This window comes from Tasmannia lanceolata, unplaced genomic scaffold (genome assembly GCF_043159265.1).
Source record: "Tasmannia lanceolata isolate RefF3 unplaced genomic scaffold, GAP_Taslan_0.1 ptg000002l, whole genome shotgun sequence".
NCBI classification, from domain to species: Eukaryota; Viridiplantae; Streptophyta; class Magnoliopsida; order Canellales; family Winteraceae; genus Tasmannia; species Tasmannia lanceolata.
The window spans coordinates 57,737,185-57,753,194 of record NW_027518679.1 but is presented as its reverse complement, the minus strand read 5'-3'; the positions used below and the strand labels follow the sequence as shown (position 1 = coordinate 57,753,194).

The 16,010-nt window shown below is 36.9% G+C and overlaps 1 protein-coding gene across 4 annotated transcripts; it reads left to right on the top strand.

The window, feature by feature from the left end:
* The first annotated feature begins 7,205 nt into the window (after positions 1 to 7,205).
* On the top strand, positions 7,206 to 16,010 carry LOC143881093 (serine/threonine-protein kinase Nek2-like). 4 transcript variants are annotated; one of them, XM_077384090.1, is made up of 15 exons: positions 7,206 to 7,360; positions 9,358 to 9,495; positions 9,659 to 9,725; positions 10,402 to 10,467; positions 11,066 to 11,112; positions 11,240 to 11,285; positions 11,448 to 11,528; positions 11,623 to 11,665; positions 11,773 to 11,822; positions 11,910 to 11,991; positions 12,104 to 12,153; positions 14,220 to 14,293; positions 14,427 to 14,478; positions 14,585 to 15,025; positions 15,216 to 16,010. In XM_077384090.1, the coding sequence occupies exons 2-15, from the start codon at positions 9,410 to 9,412 to the stop codon at positions 15,861 to 15,863; spliced, it is 1,833 nt and encodes a 610-aa protein (XP_077240205.1). In that variant the 5' UTR covers positions 7,206 to 7,360; positions 9,358 to 9,409; the 3' UTR covers positions 15,864 to 16,010. The 4 variants fall into 4 exon arrangements, with proteins under 4 accessions (XP_077240205.1, XP_077240212.1, XP_077240226.1 ...); XM_077384097.1 differs by lacking the exon at positions 7,206 to 7,360 and adding an exon at positions 7,572 to 7,678; XM_077384111.1 differs by lacking the exon at positions 7,206 to 7,360 and adding an exon at positions 7,839 to 7,996.

Below are 16,010 nucleotides of genomic sequence, written 5' to 3'. Positions count from 1 at the left end.
TTTGTTTTGGACCTTGAAATTTCGAAATTTAGATCGAAATCTGGTCCAAAACCCGAAACTAATATTTTATTTAATATTAAATTTCGGTCAAAATAAATGACCCTTTCGGTTTTTACCTATTTCGGTGTCGGTGTCGTTCGAAATTTAAAACCATGGTAAAAAAATATAGTAGTAGAAGGTGGCCCGGGAAAGAAAAGGGGACAAATATTTGATATCCCAAATATCTAGGGTTTGCAACGGAATTGGACGTGGTCCAAATGAGCCGAATCCATGTGAGTGGGACAGACTCAAGTTGTGAGTTTGTCGTAGGTGTCCCAAGTGGGATATAGACAACCAAAAGTACAACGGGCCCACTACATATTGTAAAGAAAGTACAGTGGGGCCCACATCACAGGACAATCCAAACCGTTCATTTGTTGGGCCATAACGTAAATAGGCTGTACCTCATGATCATATCCATAGGATGACCCTAACCCTCCGATCTTTATAGGTTTAAATGATGTGGGCTTAAATGATGTGCAGTACCTGTACAGATTGGAGGGTTAGGATCATCCTATGTATATGATCTACAGGGTACAGCCGAATAATGTTATGGCCCAACAGATGAACGGTTTGGATCATCCTATCAAGTGGGTCCCACTGTACTTTCTGAAAAAATATTAGATTGCACGCGCACGCCTTTGCATTTCCAGATAATTAAGGAGCACATTTATCATCTCAAAACATTAGGCCCTGTTTGGACTGCGGGGAAAATATTTTTCGTGGAAAAGTTTTCTGTATGGCTCTGTTTCTTTCGACGTAAAATTGGCGTAAAATAAGTTTTACCAGCAATTATACACTTAAAACTACGTAAAATTTCTTCTACACTCATTTTATGTTGAAAGAAAAGAGAATAAAGATTTTTTCGAAATTTTTTTCTAATGCCTCTGTTTATTTAGATGTAAAATGGGCATAGAATAAATTTTACAATCAATTTTACACTTGGTGTTTTGAGATGACATGATATAGGGGGCAGAGAATGGTTGTTATAGCAGGTTGGGGCCCACCATTTTACACTTGGTGTTTTGATAGATGGGGTCCACCATCTCCTCCTAAATCATGCATACAGTGTAGCCCACAATTTACACCTTATATTTTGATGTAGTGGGGGCCCACTATTTACACCTCATGTTCGATGGGTGGGGCCCACTATTTTAGAACCATGAATAGCATGGCACTAAGATTGGTAGTGATTTAATAAATTCCAGCCCCCGGGAAAAAAGTATTGCTTTCTAGTTTGAAAATCCCAATAATTCCCTAAAATGAAGTCTAGTATTTTAAAAGAAAACGATGGGGCCCACTTCATATGATGATCCAAAATGTTCATTTGTCGGGCCAAAACATAAATAGGTTGCAATGCCTAAATCATCTTCATAAGATGGTCCTAACCCTCTAATCTATAGAGGTTCTAATGGTCAATCCCATTTTAGATCGGAGGATTAGGATCATCCGACGGAGATAATTTGGAGGGTGCAGTCTATTTTACATCGTGGCTCAACAAATGAACAGTTTGGAACATCCAATGAAGTGGGCCACCATACTTTTTTAAAATTACTTTACATGCACACAACATATAAATTCTCATATTTTCTTAGCTAATCAGGTGACATTCCCTTAGCCCCTTACCCATTTTAATCAGAGTGAGACAGACTTTACTAAAATACCGTATAGAGAGAGGATTTTAAACCAGAAAGTTTGTTGCTGACTAAAATATAGGGATTTCACACAAAGAAAATGCTAACCCAAGCTAACTTCTATGAAAAAAATCCCGAATTTAAGGGGCAACTCTACGAAAAATTGCTTAAAATACTGAATTGAAGATTAGGAACCCAAATTTCAAGGGGGCAGCTTTAGGAAAAACTGCAAAAAACTAATCGATTTCAAAAAAATCCAGAATTTTAGGGGGGCAATTGCCCCCCCCCCTTGGATCCGTCCCTGGGCTCAATCCAAACCCGATGGGTTTAACCTGATTTTGGCTTGGGTCGGGTTGGGTTGGGTAAAGCCAACCCGATTCAATTTCGGGTCGGGTTAGGGTTGAGGCCTTAGGCAACCTAACACGACCTGACCCTGTTCCGTCTTCTATTTTTTTTTGTGATTTTCAAAATCTTAGCATTTTTTTTTCTATTTTTTCCCTGGGCTAACCCAAACCCAACCGGACCCAATTTGGAAAAAATGAGTTAAAGGTGTTAAATTAAGATGTAGAGATTTAGATGCATGCTTGGGTTATTGTTGACCATCCTCGACCCAAGGCTCGGGTTGGGTCGGGTTAGACGGGTCAAGTTAAAATGTAGTCATAAAAGCACCCTTTTTTTTCTTTTTCTTTTTTTGGCATGAATAGTGTTCATGCATACTGAGCAAATTTATGAAAATTACGTATTTGAACAAAAAAAATTATGTCTAGTTTCTGTTGCATGCGAAGTGATTCGATCACATAACAGGGGAAACATTCGAGCGGTAAAGAACATCCCTCTAAGAAGGAACGACCAGTGCTCTTGTCTGATTATTGTCAAGTTTCAATCTATCTATACAAGATTATGTGGCAAAAAAGTAATTTAAAATATATTAAATAGTGGCCTAATTTTCTCTAATAGAGAAAGTTTGGGATATAAAAAGGCTCAAGTGACTGCTAATGTTGACTACTCTATGTTATTAACTAATACTTAACGTGAGTGGAGAATAAGGCCATGTTTGGCCATCGTGAGAAAAAATAATCCATGGAATATTGGTAGGGCCACTGGCCAGTTGTGAGAGATGGGGAGACATGAGAGGGTGAGAGTGAGAGGAGCATGGAAAGCTCCTAAAAGATATGAAAACAAAAAACCAATTCTAAATAAGTATTTTCTTTTCACTAGAATTCTCTCCTGTTCCTTCCTTCTTATCCCCATTCACACAGTTGGACCCATGAGTATTCCATGAAAAATCTGTTCATGGTGGCCAACACATGGCTTGAATGTTTGGTGCAATGAAGAGACTAACTATCTGAACACTTCCAAGCATAATATGCATGGTTGGCAGAATAGTATTAAACTATAGTATTATTAGTTTAATCCTCCCTATACTATTTTTGTCCTCGTGAATAGAATAGGACAAAGTGAGAAGAATCAAGTGAACTTTTCAAATGCCTTGATATGAATAGTTTTGAACTTGTTTAATGTAGAAAAACTGTCAACTATCGTACGTGGACTCCACATCTATTCGGGATAAGTTTTTAAAAAAAAAGTAAGAGAGTGGAATCATTTTTCATAAAAGACAAACAGAATGGGTGAAAATGCTAGGGAAGAGGGTGTCCTTATAATTATGCATGATCATTTTGAGTAACAGTGATGATAGATGCACCTCTTGTTTTAACCGTAGCCACCTCTCTTTAGTTTTTTTGTGCCCTTCCCAAGTATCTCCAATATTCCCAAAGTGTGCAGCATCCAATTAAGCTCCCCCTAGAGTATGTACATTTGGATGGACAGCTTTTCTAGCCAAGATCCTCATGGCGAATCATTTCAAAGCCGTCGATTTCTAATTGTGTGGTTCATTGCTCGCTTTGCTTGCCGGCTGGGGAATATGTAGACCATTTATTTATTCATTGCAGGACATATAGAGGTATGGTATCATGTATTACAGAGATTCGGCATTTCTTGGGTCTTTCCATCACTCATGTAGAACCTCTTCTCTGATTAATTACTCAAATATCATATTATAATTATATATTTCACAAAACAAAGATGACAACCAATTACTCCAAAGAGCTTAAGCCGCTGGAGAGGCTGGCCTACATGTGGCACATGTAGCCCCTCTTTTGGGTTGGCTATTAGATGTGGATTTTTAATATTAAGGAGTTTTGAACCCAATACCATGTGAAACAACCAATTACTCCAAAAGCTTAAGCCTAGGAGAAGGTGTTATTTAATCTTTTATACTTTAAGGGGCACGTGTGGTCCCATTCGGATCAACATAATTGTTGGCATCAACATGGCGAAGTCCTACCTGAGATCTCACCATTGTGGAATGGTTTTATACAGACATGTAAACAGGCATGGTCTGGATGATTTGCCAGATCCAAATGATCCAAATTTGATTGGGTGGGACGTACACAAGTTTGGGTCGGTCGAGGTGTCCAGGATGGGACACATATACAACCAAAATAGAGTCAGATGGGACATAAGCACATGGTATGAGTTTGTTGGAGTGTCCCAAGCATGATTGGATAGTAACAAAATATGAAAATGGCCTTCGTATTTTAGTATGTGCATTATAGACATAATGGGTATTTTTGATACAAGTGTTCAATTGGAACACGAAAATGTTACTGAATTGGACATAAGTACTCGTCAGTAGATTATAAAACCGAAAGATTGAAAATAGGATAAATTGAAGGGAAATGTTATCAGCATTACTGTATTTTGATGAGGGCACTCCTCACTTTATTAAGAAGTAAGGTATGGCCCGCACCATAGGATGATCCAAACTGTCCATTAGATGGGCCACAACCTATTTACCTCAACTGTTTGGGATATTTTATATGGTGTAAGCCCATATAGTATTTTTCAAAAAGTACTATACGTCTTACACCATAGGATTAATCAAACTGTCCATTTGATGGGCCACAACATAAATAGGTCGGACCCTAACAATCATTTCCCTAGGAAGATCCCAATCCTCTGATCTATTTAGGGCATGTTCGGGAACAATTCTCATTTTCGCAAAATAAAATCGAGCAGAAACGGGTATATGAGAATCGGCCGACTCCACATCGATCCGTAAAATCCTATTTTTTAGTCATCTAAAACTGAGAAAACTAAGAAACGGGCGTTTCCGGGTTAGGATGCCAAACAAGATTTTAGGGATTCATAGCTATTTTCATTCTACGCACCTAATAAAATGGCAGAATGTATTATTGCTATAGTTACCGACCAGGCCCTTAGGCAAGGATTATCCTATGGAAATGATTTTTCGGGAACTACCTATATACGTTGTGGTCCATCAAAGGGACGGTTTGGATCATCCTATAGTGGGAGATGTGTTTCCCAGGGAAGAGAATAAAAGAAAAAGAGATCAGCAACTTTTACTTAGTCCAAGCAATACGTTCCGAAGGGCATTGTTTTCGTTGCAATCCATATCTCTTCCCTTGCTTTGCCTGCCTTCTGCTCTGCTCCCCCTTCGAATGGATTGGAGCCGCTGCCCCAACAATAGAAGCTGAAGATGCGGTCTTTGAGCTTTCATCCGTCTTTCCCTACTTCAATGGAAAGGGGGGTAATCGCCCATCTAATAGCCCAGTGGCAACGGTCTTTCCAAGCAAGATGCACTTCTTACCTAGCTCAATTCGCCTCATTGATTCCTTCTACAAGCCTGAAATCTCGACTACTCCTTTCTCTATGAGCCCAGCCACATTTCCATTTGGTTATGCTACACGCACGCTAGTACTTGTTGCGGGGACAGGCCATAGACCTACTAAGTCGCTAGTTCTATAATAGATTTGCTAGCGACTATTTTGTGATACTTTTAGAAAAATACTCGACAATACAGTCTTTGGTATAAAAACACAGACTATTTTGTTCTGAAAAATAAGTGTCCGTACGCGCGTACGTGATAGAAACTTTACCTTTATATATTGCGTTGCCTGTCAACTGCGGGACAACGACTAATGTGATCTGATGATGACCTATCAGAATCGACGATCACGATTATAAAGACATGTCTCACGTTATCATACTCTTAAATCTTAATCAAACTGTTTGCGTTTAAGTGTGACAGTGCGTTGTAGAAAATACCGAAAATGCCCTTAGTTATAGTACTATATTATTGGAGCGTGAAATACTGGTCAATCAATTACCCCTACCTCATCCAGATCAATGGGATATAATTTGTCTCTAGGTTCTAAAAAGCCACGCCACTCTCTTCTAGATTCCTCGGCTTTTGTCGGTAAATTTTTAAGAAAATGACAAAATCACCCTCACAGCCATAATATCAAATGGGGCTCTCTGAGTGTGGTTTTGTTATAATCGGGACTGTATATTTGGTGAACTGTACAAAATCAACGGTTGAGCTATTCTGGTTGCGTAGTTATTTAGTAAAATAGTGTTAAGTGCGTGTTTGGCGTACCGTTTAAAAGGGGTTTGAACCACCGTTTTGGGGCCAAACGCCGTCTGAAACCCTTAAAATGGTGTTTTGCTAATGGAGGGGGGAGGTCCGTTTGCAAAATGCCGTTTTGAACATAATTTTTGGGCTGTGGGTTTTTACGTGTTTGCCCTCACCAAAACCTATTTTTACACCTTGTTTTGCCCTAACCCTCCTGCGCCCTCTCTCTCTCCAACTCCACTAAAACAATGCCCTTTTTGGTCATTTTACCACTAAAACTCCGTTTTGGGGCATTTGCAACCAAACACACAATACCTTCGTTTGCCGTTTAAAACGCTGTTTTGATCTGGCCAACCAAACATAAAAACGCCGTTTTGAACCAAAATGGCGTTTCAAACGGTACACCAAACACACCCTAAGTAGTGTTTAATTGTCAACCTCATAGAGTGGTAGAATAGTGGTGTGTGTGTCATTTTAATATGAGAGAGAGAGAGCTTGGGATTTTTACTATGTTACAAAAGCCCAGCTTTAACCAGGAAGAACGAACAAGGGTTACGAAAGGGGCTACAAACTAATCTTTTTTAGAATAGGGCCCACCATCAATAGAGGTTTAACTGTTTAAGATGGGACATGATATATTCGTCCCTATTTTTTTTTACTTCCGACAGCCCCCTTTAGTTTATTCATGACTACTCTTTTACAGGTGGGCTGTCCCAAGTTAAAAAAAGAGGCGAATACATCACTTCCCGTTTGAGATCCTTTTATTTTATAGTGGCCCTCACTTCAACTTAATCTAGACCGTGTATCGGATTGACTTTATGTTAGATCTCCCGTGATCAGCAAAGGGTGGGGCCCACATGAAAGAGTTACATCAAACGTTACTAACAAAGTAACACCAACTTTATTTAAATTTCTCACGATAAAGAAGAGCAAGCACGAGATACTACGAAAGGGTAGTATCGTCATTTAAGAAATTGGATCTCTGAACGAGGGTCAGTTTCTCTCAAAAGAGAGCGAAAACTGACAAAAAACACACGGAAGCAGAGATATTCCAACCCTCTGTTTTCCCCCCATTCGCCCCCTTCTTTTAATCATAAAATAATAAAAAAGAAAACATCGATTTGACCTTTCATCTCCACTCCTCCTTTTTCCCCTCTCTATCTTATGAACTTTGAATTTCTCCATATTTCTCCCTCCATTTCAACTCTCTCTCTCTCTCTGATGCGAAGATCTCTTAGATCTAAAAATCGAGGTAAGTTTTTCTTTTTCCAGTTTTCATCTTTTACAGTTTCTTACAGTGATGAATCTATGGACGAGATTTTTTTTATTTTTTTTTCTACTTTATCTTTTTTCTTGTTTTATCTTCTCTTTTTTTACTCTTTATGAATTGTATTTCTGTAGATTCAGTACACAGTCACCATCCGAATGCCTTTCTTTTTAGTTCGAGCTTACGCGTTTCTTGTTTTATCTTTTTTTTTTTTTTACTGTTTATGAAATGTCCTTTTGTAGTTTCAGTACTCAGTAACTTCCGAATGTCTTTTTTTTCGTTCGATCTCACGCTTTTTATGCAGTTGAGTTTAATTTTTATGCATTTTTCTACTTATTTTTTGCTTTTCGATTCTATTGAATCGAATTACTGCATTTAGTACTTTGATTTTTATATTTTATGTTTATTAGAGTACTGAGTGTGTTTTTTGTTCTTTTTCAGAGATTTGTGTATTTCTTGAGATTTTTATTTTGCTTTTTCAGAGATTTGTGTGTTTCTTGAGTTTTGATTTGTGCATTTGTTGTTTTTAGATAAAATTTCTGTTTTTTTGAGAGAATTTTGAGTTTTTCAGTGGTTGTACATTTTCTTCCATCTTTTTGGAGTGCTCATACATTTTTTGAGGTAATGTTTTTTCTACATGTTGCTTGAAACTCTCTGTTTGCTCTGCTCTTCTATTTTTGTTTATTTTCTACATTTATTTTGTATTTCTATGAGATTTTATGCGTTTCATAGGGTATTTTTTTGGTCCTGTCTCACCGGAATCGGTCAATCATGTCTAGTTCAGTTGGTGTATGATTTTAGTGTGAGTTTGACAGAGAAATTTGTGCAATGCTGCATAATCCTGCTCTTATATATAAATTTTAACTCTTTCTATTTTTTTATTTTTATTTTTTGGTGTTTCATTCCTTCTGACCATAGAAAGTTATTACCAGATTAGCTAATGTGCATTGCCTTGGATCATATTAATGCATTTTCTTGAAAATTTTCTATTGGTGTTATGTTTCTGGCCAGAAAAAAAGTGTATTTTGTTGTATGCCCTTTGTATATTTACTGTGATGGATTAGGGTTCAAACTAGCTAATTTCACGCATTGTGTTGGATAAATATTGCCGGTGACTCAAATACCTTTCTTTGCATTTTTTTTGGTATTTTTGTTTATTTTCTGCGGACGTTTTGTATTTCTCTGAGATTTTACACGTTTCATAGGGTTTTTATTTTGGGGTGTCACCGTATTGTTTCTGAATGGGACAATAATGTCTAGTTCAGTTCGTGTGTGATTTTAGTGTCAGTTTTAAAGAGAAATTTGTGCAATGCTGCTTAGAATATCTGGTGTTATTTATAAATTTAAACTCCACTATTTGTTTTTTGTTTTTTTTGGTGCTTCGTCCCTGCTGACCATGGAAACTGATTACCAGATTAGCTAATGTGCACTGCCTTGGATCGTATTAATGCATTATCTTGAAAATTTTATTTTCTAGCTAAGTTCGGTCATAATCTTGATGGTACATTTTCTTTGAATTTTTCTATAGGTGTCATCTTTCTGACCAGAAAAAGTGAATTTTCTTGTATGCCCTTGTATATTTAGTGTAATGGATTAGGGTTCAACCTAGCTGATTTCATGCATTGTGTTGGATAGATATCATTTGTGTGTCAAATAACTCTCTTTGTAATTTTTTGGTATTTGAACATTATAAATCACTTTTTAAGGTAGATTTATGCATCTTAAGTGTTCTCTTTGTTTTGTAAACTGAGTCAAATTGGTGGCCTCTAGACTTTACATATAACACCCTCCTCCATTTGAGCTACTGGCTTAATCCTGGTGTATTTGCTGAGTTTACTTGGTGAAAAAAATAGAAAAATATAAAAAATTATATAATATGCGATTTACTTTTTTCTTTCCACTTAAAACGTGTTCATGGTTTAGTGCACTTTGGATATCATTTTTTAAAATCAATTTGCGGTTATTTGAATGCTTTTTTATAGGGTTGAAAATCAATGAAGGATTGACAAAAGGCAAAAAATAGTTTAGTGCAAAATGGAGCAGTACGAGATATTAGAACAGATTGGAAAAGGGGCTTTTGGTTCTGCGCTTCTGGTTAGGCATAAGCATGAAAAAAAGAAGTAAGAACACATCCAACTCATATTATCTTCCCTTCATAAATTAATTTTATGATCCAACTTTTTGACAGTGTCAAACTACCTACCTTGAAAATTATTGTTTCTTTTCAGTTTCCTCTGGTATTGGATTGTTTATATTTTTCTCCTTTTCCTTTTCTTTCGTAAGGTATGTCTTGAAGAAGATTCGTCTGGCTCGCCAGACTGATAGGTGCCGTAGGTCTGCACACCAGGAGGTAAGTTCTCTCTTCATCATTCTTGTGCATCTTCTTGCTCTTAATTTCATTTGTATATATGTAATATTCATCCTCCGATTCAAATTGCATATGCTCTGATCTCTTTATTTTTTTATTTGATCAGTAAGTTCCTTGATGGGGATCTGATTATGTCATTTGAGGAAAGAGTGGTTGTTGCGGAGATTTTTTTGGAACAGAAATATAATATTGGAAAGTACCAGAGTTTGTTGTAATTTTCGGTGAAACTATTTCACGGAAACTCAAAATTAGTCAGTTAATAAACAGATTGGAGACATTGATTTAGGGAACCTGACCTAGACAGCTGCATGCTTGGACCTCAGTGTAGTGATCAAGAAATAATTTCAAATCATCAGAAACAGTGATCAAGAAATAATTTCAAATCATCAGAAATAATTTCAAATACCTTTAAAAAAGAAGAGATAATTTCAAATCATCAGCAAGTCGAATGCATGAAGTAGAAGGATGTAAACACATGCATGTTCCTTTGTGATATTATTATCATGATTCATTATATTGAATTTGTCCAATTTCCACGGAGATACTGAATTGGCTAGATGCATTTATGAAATTTAAAGGATGAGACCTACCTGTTTAATGTCTCTATGTTGCATATGTGCTGCTTTAAGGTGCTAACAATTTTTCTGTGATTATCTAGATGGAGCTTATTTCAAAAGTACGAAATCCTTATATTGTGGAGTATAAAGATTCTTGGGTAGAGAAGGTCAGTAACTGATTATTCTGTAAAATCAACTTTCTCTACATGAGATGAATATTCTTTATTAATTCTGCATTACCCTGGGATTTTCATATGCTTATAAAAATGGGATATGTGCACGTCTCCTCTGAATTGATGTAGCAGGGTAAAATCTGCAATTTTTAGTATATTATTTAGAACTAAAAGAGATTTTTTGTCCTTTAATTTATTGTTTCTCATTCTTTCAGTATGCTGAAGGGGATTGTTGTCGTTTTTATTCAATACTTTATGTAGCTGAGGGTTTTATCATTCTCTAGATAATGAAAATTCATAATTTTTAGTACATATTTTTGCTTACGCTGTTTTCTAATTTAGAATGGGTAATCATTCAAGAAGTCCTGCGGTATTAAATATTCCATGATCTTTCTTCGGATAATTCCATTCAATGTATTCACTAGAGTAATTCTGTGCATTGTAATCTCTATGATTAATATAAGATTGCAGGAATATCAATTCTGTTATTGCCATTCATTATGACATCAAAGGCATGTTGATTTATAATAGCAGAGTATCTTGAATAATGTATTTTTTGTGAAATTGATACTGTCAACACATCTTGATTCAGGGATGCTATGTATGCATTATCATAGGTTACTGTGAGGGAGGAGACATGTAAGCCCTCTTTCTTGATGAAATCAAGTATTTGAAAAACCTTAAACCTCTTTATTATTTGTATTTGAAATTTGAAGTTTGCTGCTATTTGAGTAAGTGTACCTTTTTCCTGCTTTTGGTCATACAGGGCAGAAGCTATAAAAAAGGCAAATGGAGTTCATTTTCCTGAAGAGGTTTGTCTTACTTTGGAAACACTGTCAATATATTTATATGTATTAATAGTTTTCCAAATAAATGTGTTTTAACATTTGCTAGCCCAAAAGGCCTTTATGTTTGATTCATCAAAATCCAACATTTTTTTTTGAATGGCTCATCAAAATCTAAACTGTGCACAGAAGCTCTGTAAGTGGCTTGTTCAACTCCTAATGGCGCTCGATTACTTGCATATGAATCACATTCTTCATCGTGATGTGAAGGTCAGTGACATTTCTGAATGCAATTTAGTGGGGTATCAGTTAGGTGTTCTCTCTGTGAAAGCTTTTGTGTACTGAGATTTCCAAATTGCTCCAGTGTTCCAATATATTCCTGACGAAAGATCAAGACATAAGATTAGGTATGCAACTTTTGTTGTTTCTGAAACAAAATTTTGTCTGCAAAACTGTGAAATGTTTTTATTCGTAGGTTTAATGTGATCAAACTGATGGGTATAAATGATTGCAGGTGATTTTGGACTTGCCAAAATGTTGACTTCAGGTGACCTTGCCTCATCTGTGAGTACTACAACTGGTATAATGGATCTTTCTCCATAAGTTCCATCTGATTGTCATATTTATTATGCTAGTTGGCTTATGATGCAGGTTGTGGGAACTCCCAGCCATATGTGTCCTGAGCTTCTTGCAGATTTACCTTACGGTTCTAAGTCTGATATTTGGTCTCTAGGTAAAGTATATGTTATATTTGTTAAATTTATGTATGCTTGACATATCGTTTTGATGTTTCAAATTCTAAAGCTGAATAGTTATTGCCTATCTTCACATCTGCATTTATCCAGGATGCTGTATATACGAAATGACTGCCCACAGGCCAGCATTTAAAGCATTTGTAAGTAGCAAACACACCCATTTGTGCCTGTCTATTTGCTTCTTGTAGTGACTCTTCCAGAAAGTCTTTATCTACACACAACTAGTTCATCTAGTTGGCATAATTCAATCTTCTGTTGGAACCTTATTTTTATTTAATTTCTGGGTGGTTTGTTACTGCATTAACTGCCAGGAATGATCATATGGGAATGTCAGTGTGCTACTGTAGATGCATCCCACCATAGTCATGCACTGTCTGCTTATTGATCTAGAATGTTCATACTCCATGTGTTGGGCCCACCTTGGATGGGTTATGTTCCCAAAATTGCTCTGATTAGACATTCCTAAGTCCTAACAATCCAATCAAAACTCTGCAAATGAATATTAAAAAAAAAAATGAGCAGTGATCCACATTCGGCAAGCAAATGCCATTCGATTGTAGGGCTAGGATTGCTTTCTTAGAGTATTTCTTGGCCGTGGCCTATCCTAAATGGTGCCAACATATGGATGGTCAGAACAGATGGTCGGAACATCCATGTATAACTAGACACCTCATTTTGTCGTAACTCTGACCTGACGTTAGTCAGTTACCGAAGCAGTGAATCAATGATGAATTTATATCTGAAATTTGAATAAATTCCTTAACATCAGAAATTTACTGAAGGATTCAGTGGATTTTCAAAATGACCCATACTAGTAAACTCTTTTCGAAAGGGATATTTCTTAAATTCTTCCAAAACATATTCCTAAATCTTGATTAAAATCAATTTACAACATGTTTCGAACCGTTTTACTAAAGCAATTTGCAAAATTCAGTTCAGTCAACTCCGAAAAACTTAAGAGAAAATGTCTGCCAGCTGCACCACCTTGCCACTGTACTGTTGATTTTAAAGCCGTACTGGGGTAGGAGGTTCCTGTAAATTTCCAAATTGAATTTGAATTACTCTTATCTTATGTAAAACATGTTTTAGTCATAGTTTCAAACTCCCCCGCGTCATTGTCGACTCGATCCACTGAGTCGACTTCCTTCCACCTTGGCCCAACTCTTGTCCAAGCCCACATTTTCCCTACGAAGTCAATCAAAATTCCTTTTTGATTTTCACGAGTTATGGCTGTGTCAACTGAGTACTTGATCGTGCTGCGCCAAGTCGACTAATATTTGCTTTGGCCACATTTTGATCTACACCCACATTTTGAAACACTGATTTTAGTGATTTTTATCCAAGGTTTTAGTCACACATCTACTAAAATTCTAAAAACCATAAATTTTAGGCCTATATAAAGGGTTGAATTTAAGCGTTGTAAAATGCAGTAATCTATCATCAATTTCTTGGAGGGATCAAACCAATCTCTGAAGATGTAGACCTGCTTACAGAGTCCAAATTTTGTCCTAGGGCCATTTCCTTGCGTCGTGACTAATTTTCAAGTCTTTAGTAGAATTAAGTTTTTAATCCTATTTTGAGACTTAATGAACATTTTCTTATCAAGCCCAAAACTCCAAAAGGGGAATCTGGCAGCATCGCCTTCAGTGTCCCGTAGGATGCATATCAATTTGACAAAGTCATAAAGTATGGTGAAATGGAAAAGTATGGTAAATTGTGCTGTAGGATCATTTCTATGTTGTAATTATCCTGTGTTAAAACTGGCAAATACACTTTCGTTTGACAAAGGGGTTGTTGGGTATGAGGAGGGCTCCGTTTTGAAACTGAGGGGTTGATGTTTCTATACTGGTATCCAATGCAGATTTGAGGGGTAGAGGGGCAAAACTTGATTTTCCGATGATTTTGTAGCATGCTTATTTAAATTATAAAAAGTGCCTCTAAAATTATGCCAAATCAGATCAAACTACAAGGACATCTTCATTTATGGCATCCCAGTCATGACCATGGAATGTAGACCCATTTCAGCTGACAATTTTTTCTAGTAAATGTTTTAAAGGCAATTTCTTTTAGCAAAAGCCCTGAAACAAAAAGAAAACCATTCTATAACCTGTTTGCTTTTGTTACTGGAAAATGCTAACACTCTCCAATTGTCCCCTTATTTTAGTTTATTTTCATGAAATTCTCATTTCTGCTTTTCTGTGGGCAGGATATGCAAGCACTTATCAACAAAATAAACAAATCTATTGTGTCTCCACTGCCGACCATGTATTCTGGTGCATTGTAAGTCACACAATCTTCTTTTTTTACTGAGAAGAATCAACTCAAGTAATATGATATATAACCATTGCAACATTTTGTTTTGAAGCTCAATCAATCAGTCTCATCTTTCTTTTCCTTCATTTTGTGTTTTCAGTAGAGGACTCATTAAAAGTATGTTGCGGAAAAACCCAGAACATAGACCAAGTGTATGTACTCTACCAGCTTTGTGAACACTCAACACACTCTTTTTTACTTTAGTCTATGCATTTCTTCATTGTTTTTATTAGAATTATATCATTATTCTATTTTTAGGCTGCAGAGCTGCTCAGACACCAACTCCTTCAACCTTATGTTCTCAAGATTCACCTAAAATCGAGTCCCCATCGCAATCATTTACCTGCTAACCTATCTGCATGCAATTACACAAATCAAACTAGATTTCCAGATCCAAAACACCATTCTCTCTACAAAGAAAATGAGAAAAGGCGATCATTCGGCAATGATAGGATTTTGAAACCGGGTTCTCCCGTAACTGAGGCGGATTCCATTTCTTCTACTCGGAGAATACAGGATTTTACAGAATACTTGAATCAAAGAACAAAATTTTCAGTTGGCAGCCATGTTGAAGAGACGAGTACTTACAAACCCATCGTTGCAAAAACACCAAGGTTGACTCCTGCTAAAGCTTCTGCAACACCTAAGAGACGGACAGAACCATCAAAGGTTTTCCGCAACACTACACATCGCGACTCGGTATGCTCTATTGATTAATATTTCTCAGATTGGCACGTCTATCTGACATTGGTCAAATTTTAATTATGAAACATATAAATTGTGCATAAGCATATATTTAGCATTAGCAGTTTTGATTTGTTTAGTTTATTGGTGACATTTTGGCTTCAGGAAAGGCATACATATTTATGTATTTGAGCTTCTTATGCAGCTTCCCTTGTCACGAACTCCAGCCGATAAACTAAACCCCCCAACTCGCAGAGCATCTTTACCTTTGCCCATGAGATTTGCAACTGTAGAATCCCCTTTCAGAACTAACGTAAGTCTCCTCCATCGCATGAACTCACCAGATGTATCTGTCAATGCCCCACGAATTGACAGAATCGCTGAATTCCCATTAGCATCGTCTGATGAGCCTCTCTTTTCCAAACCCAAAAATCCATCAACACCATCCATACAAGGCTCCATTTCTCCACATTGTGCCGACCATTCGATTACAAAGGACAAATGTACTGTTCAAATCCTTGAGAGAGCTGGGAACATGATCCCACATGGCATGTTTCGGGGTGATACAGAGGAAGGTAGTGAATTTTCCGATGGGAATCCAATAGCAGAGGCATCGAGCCGAGGGTCATCTGATTCACGGCAGAGGAGATTTGACACTTCTTCGTACCAGCAAAGGGCAGAGGCCTTAGAAGGGTTACTTGAGTTTAGTGCACAATTACTCCACCAGGAGAGGTTTGAAGAGCTTGAGGTATTGTTAAAGCCTTTTGGTCCGGAGAAGGTCTCCCCTAGGGAAACAGCAATTTGGTTAACTAAGAGCTTCAAGGAGACTACAGTGAAACAGGACTGTGTCTAGCCATATTGTCTGTAACACGTTTTTCTCGCTTTGTTGTACGAGATTTGAAAATCAGTTTTATCAGTTTTGTTGCAATTGATAAACAGACTGACTGTAGTTAGCTTGAAGTTTGCCTTCCACATTTATTTTCTTGTTCTGTTCGTATCA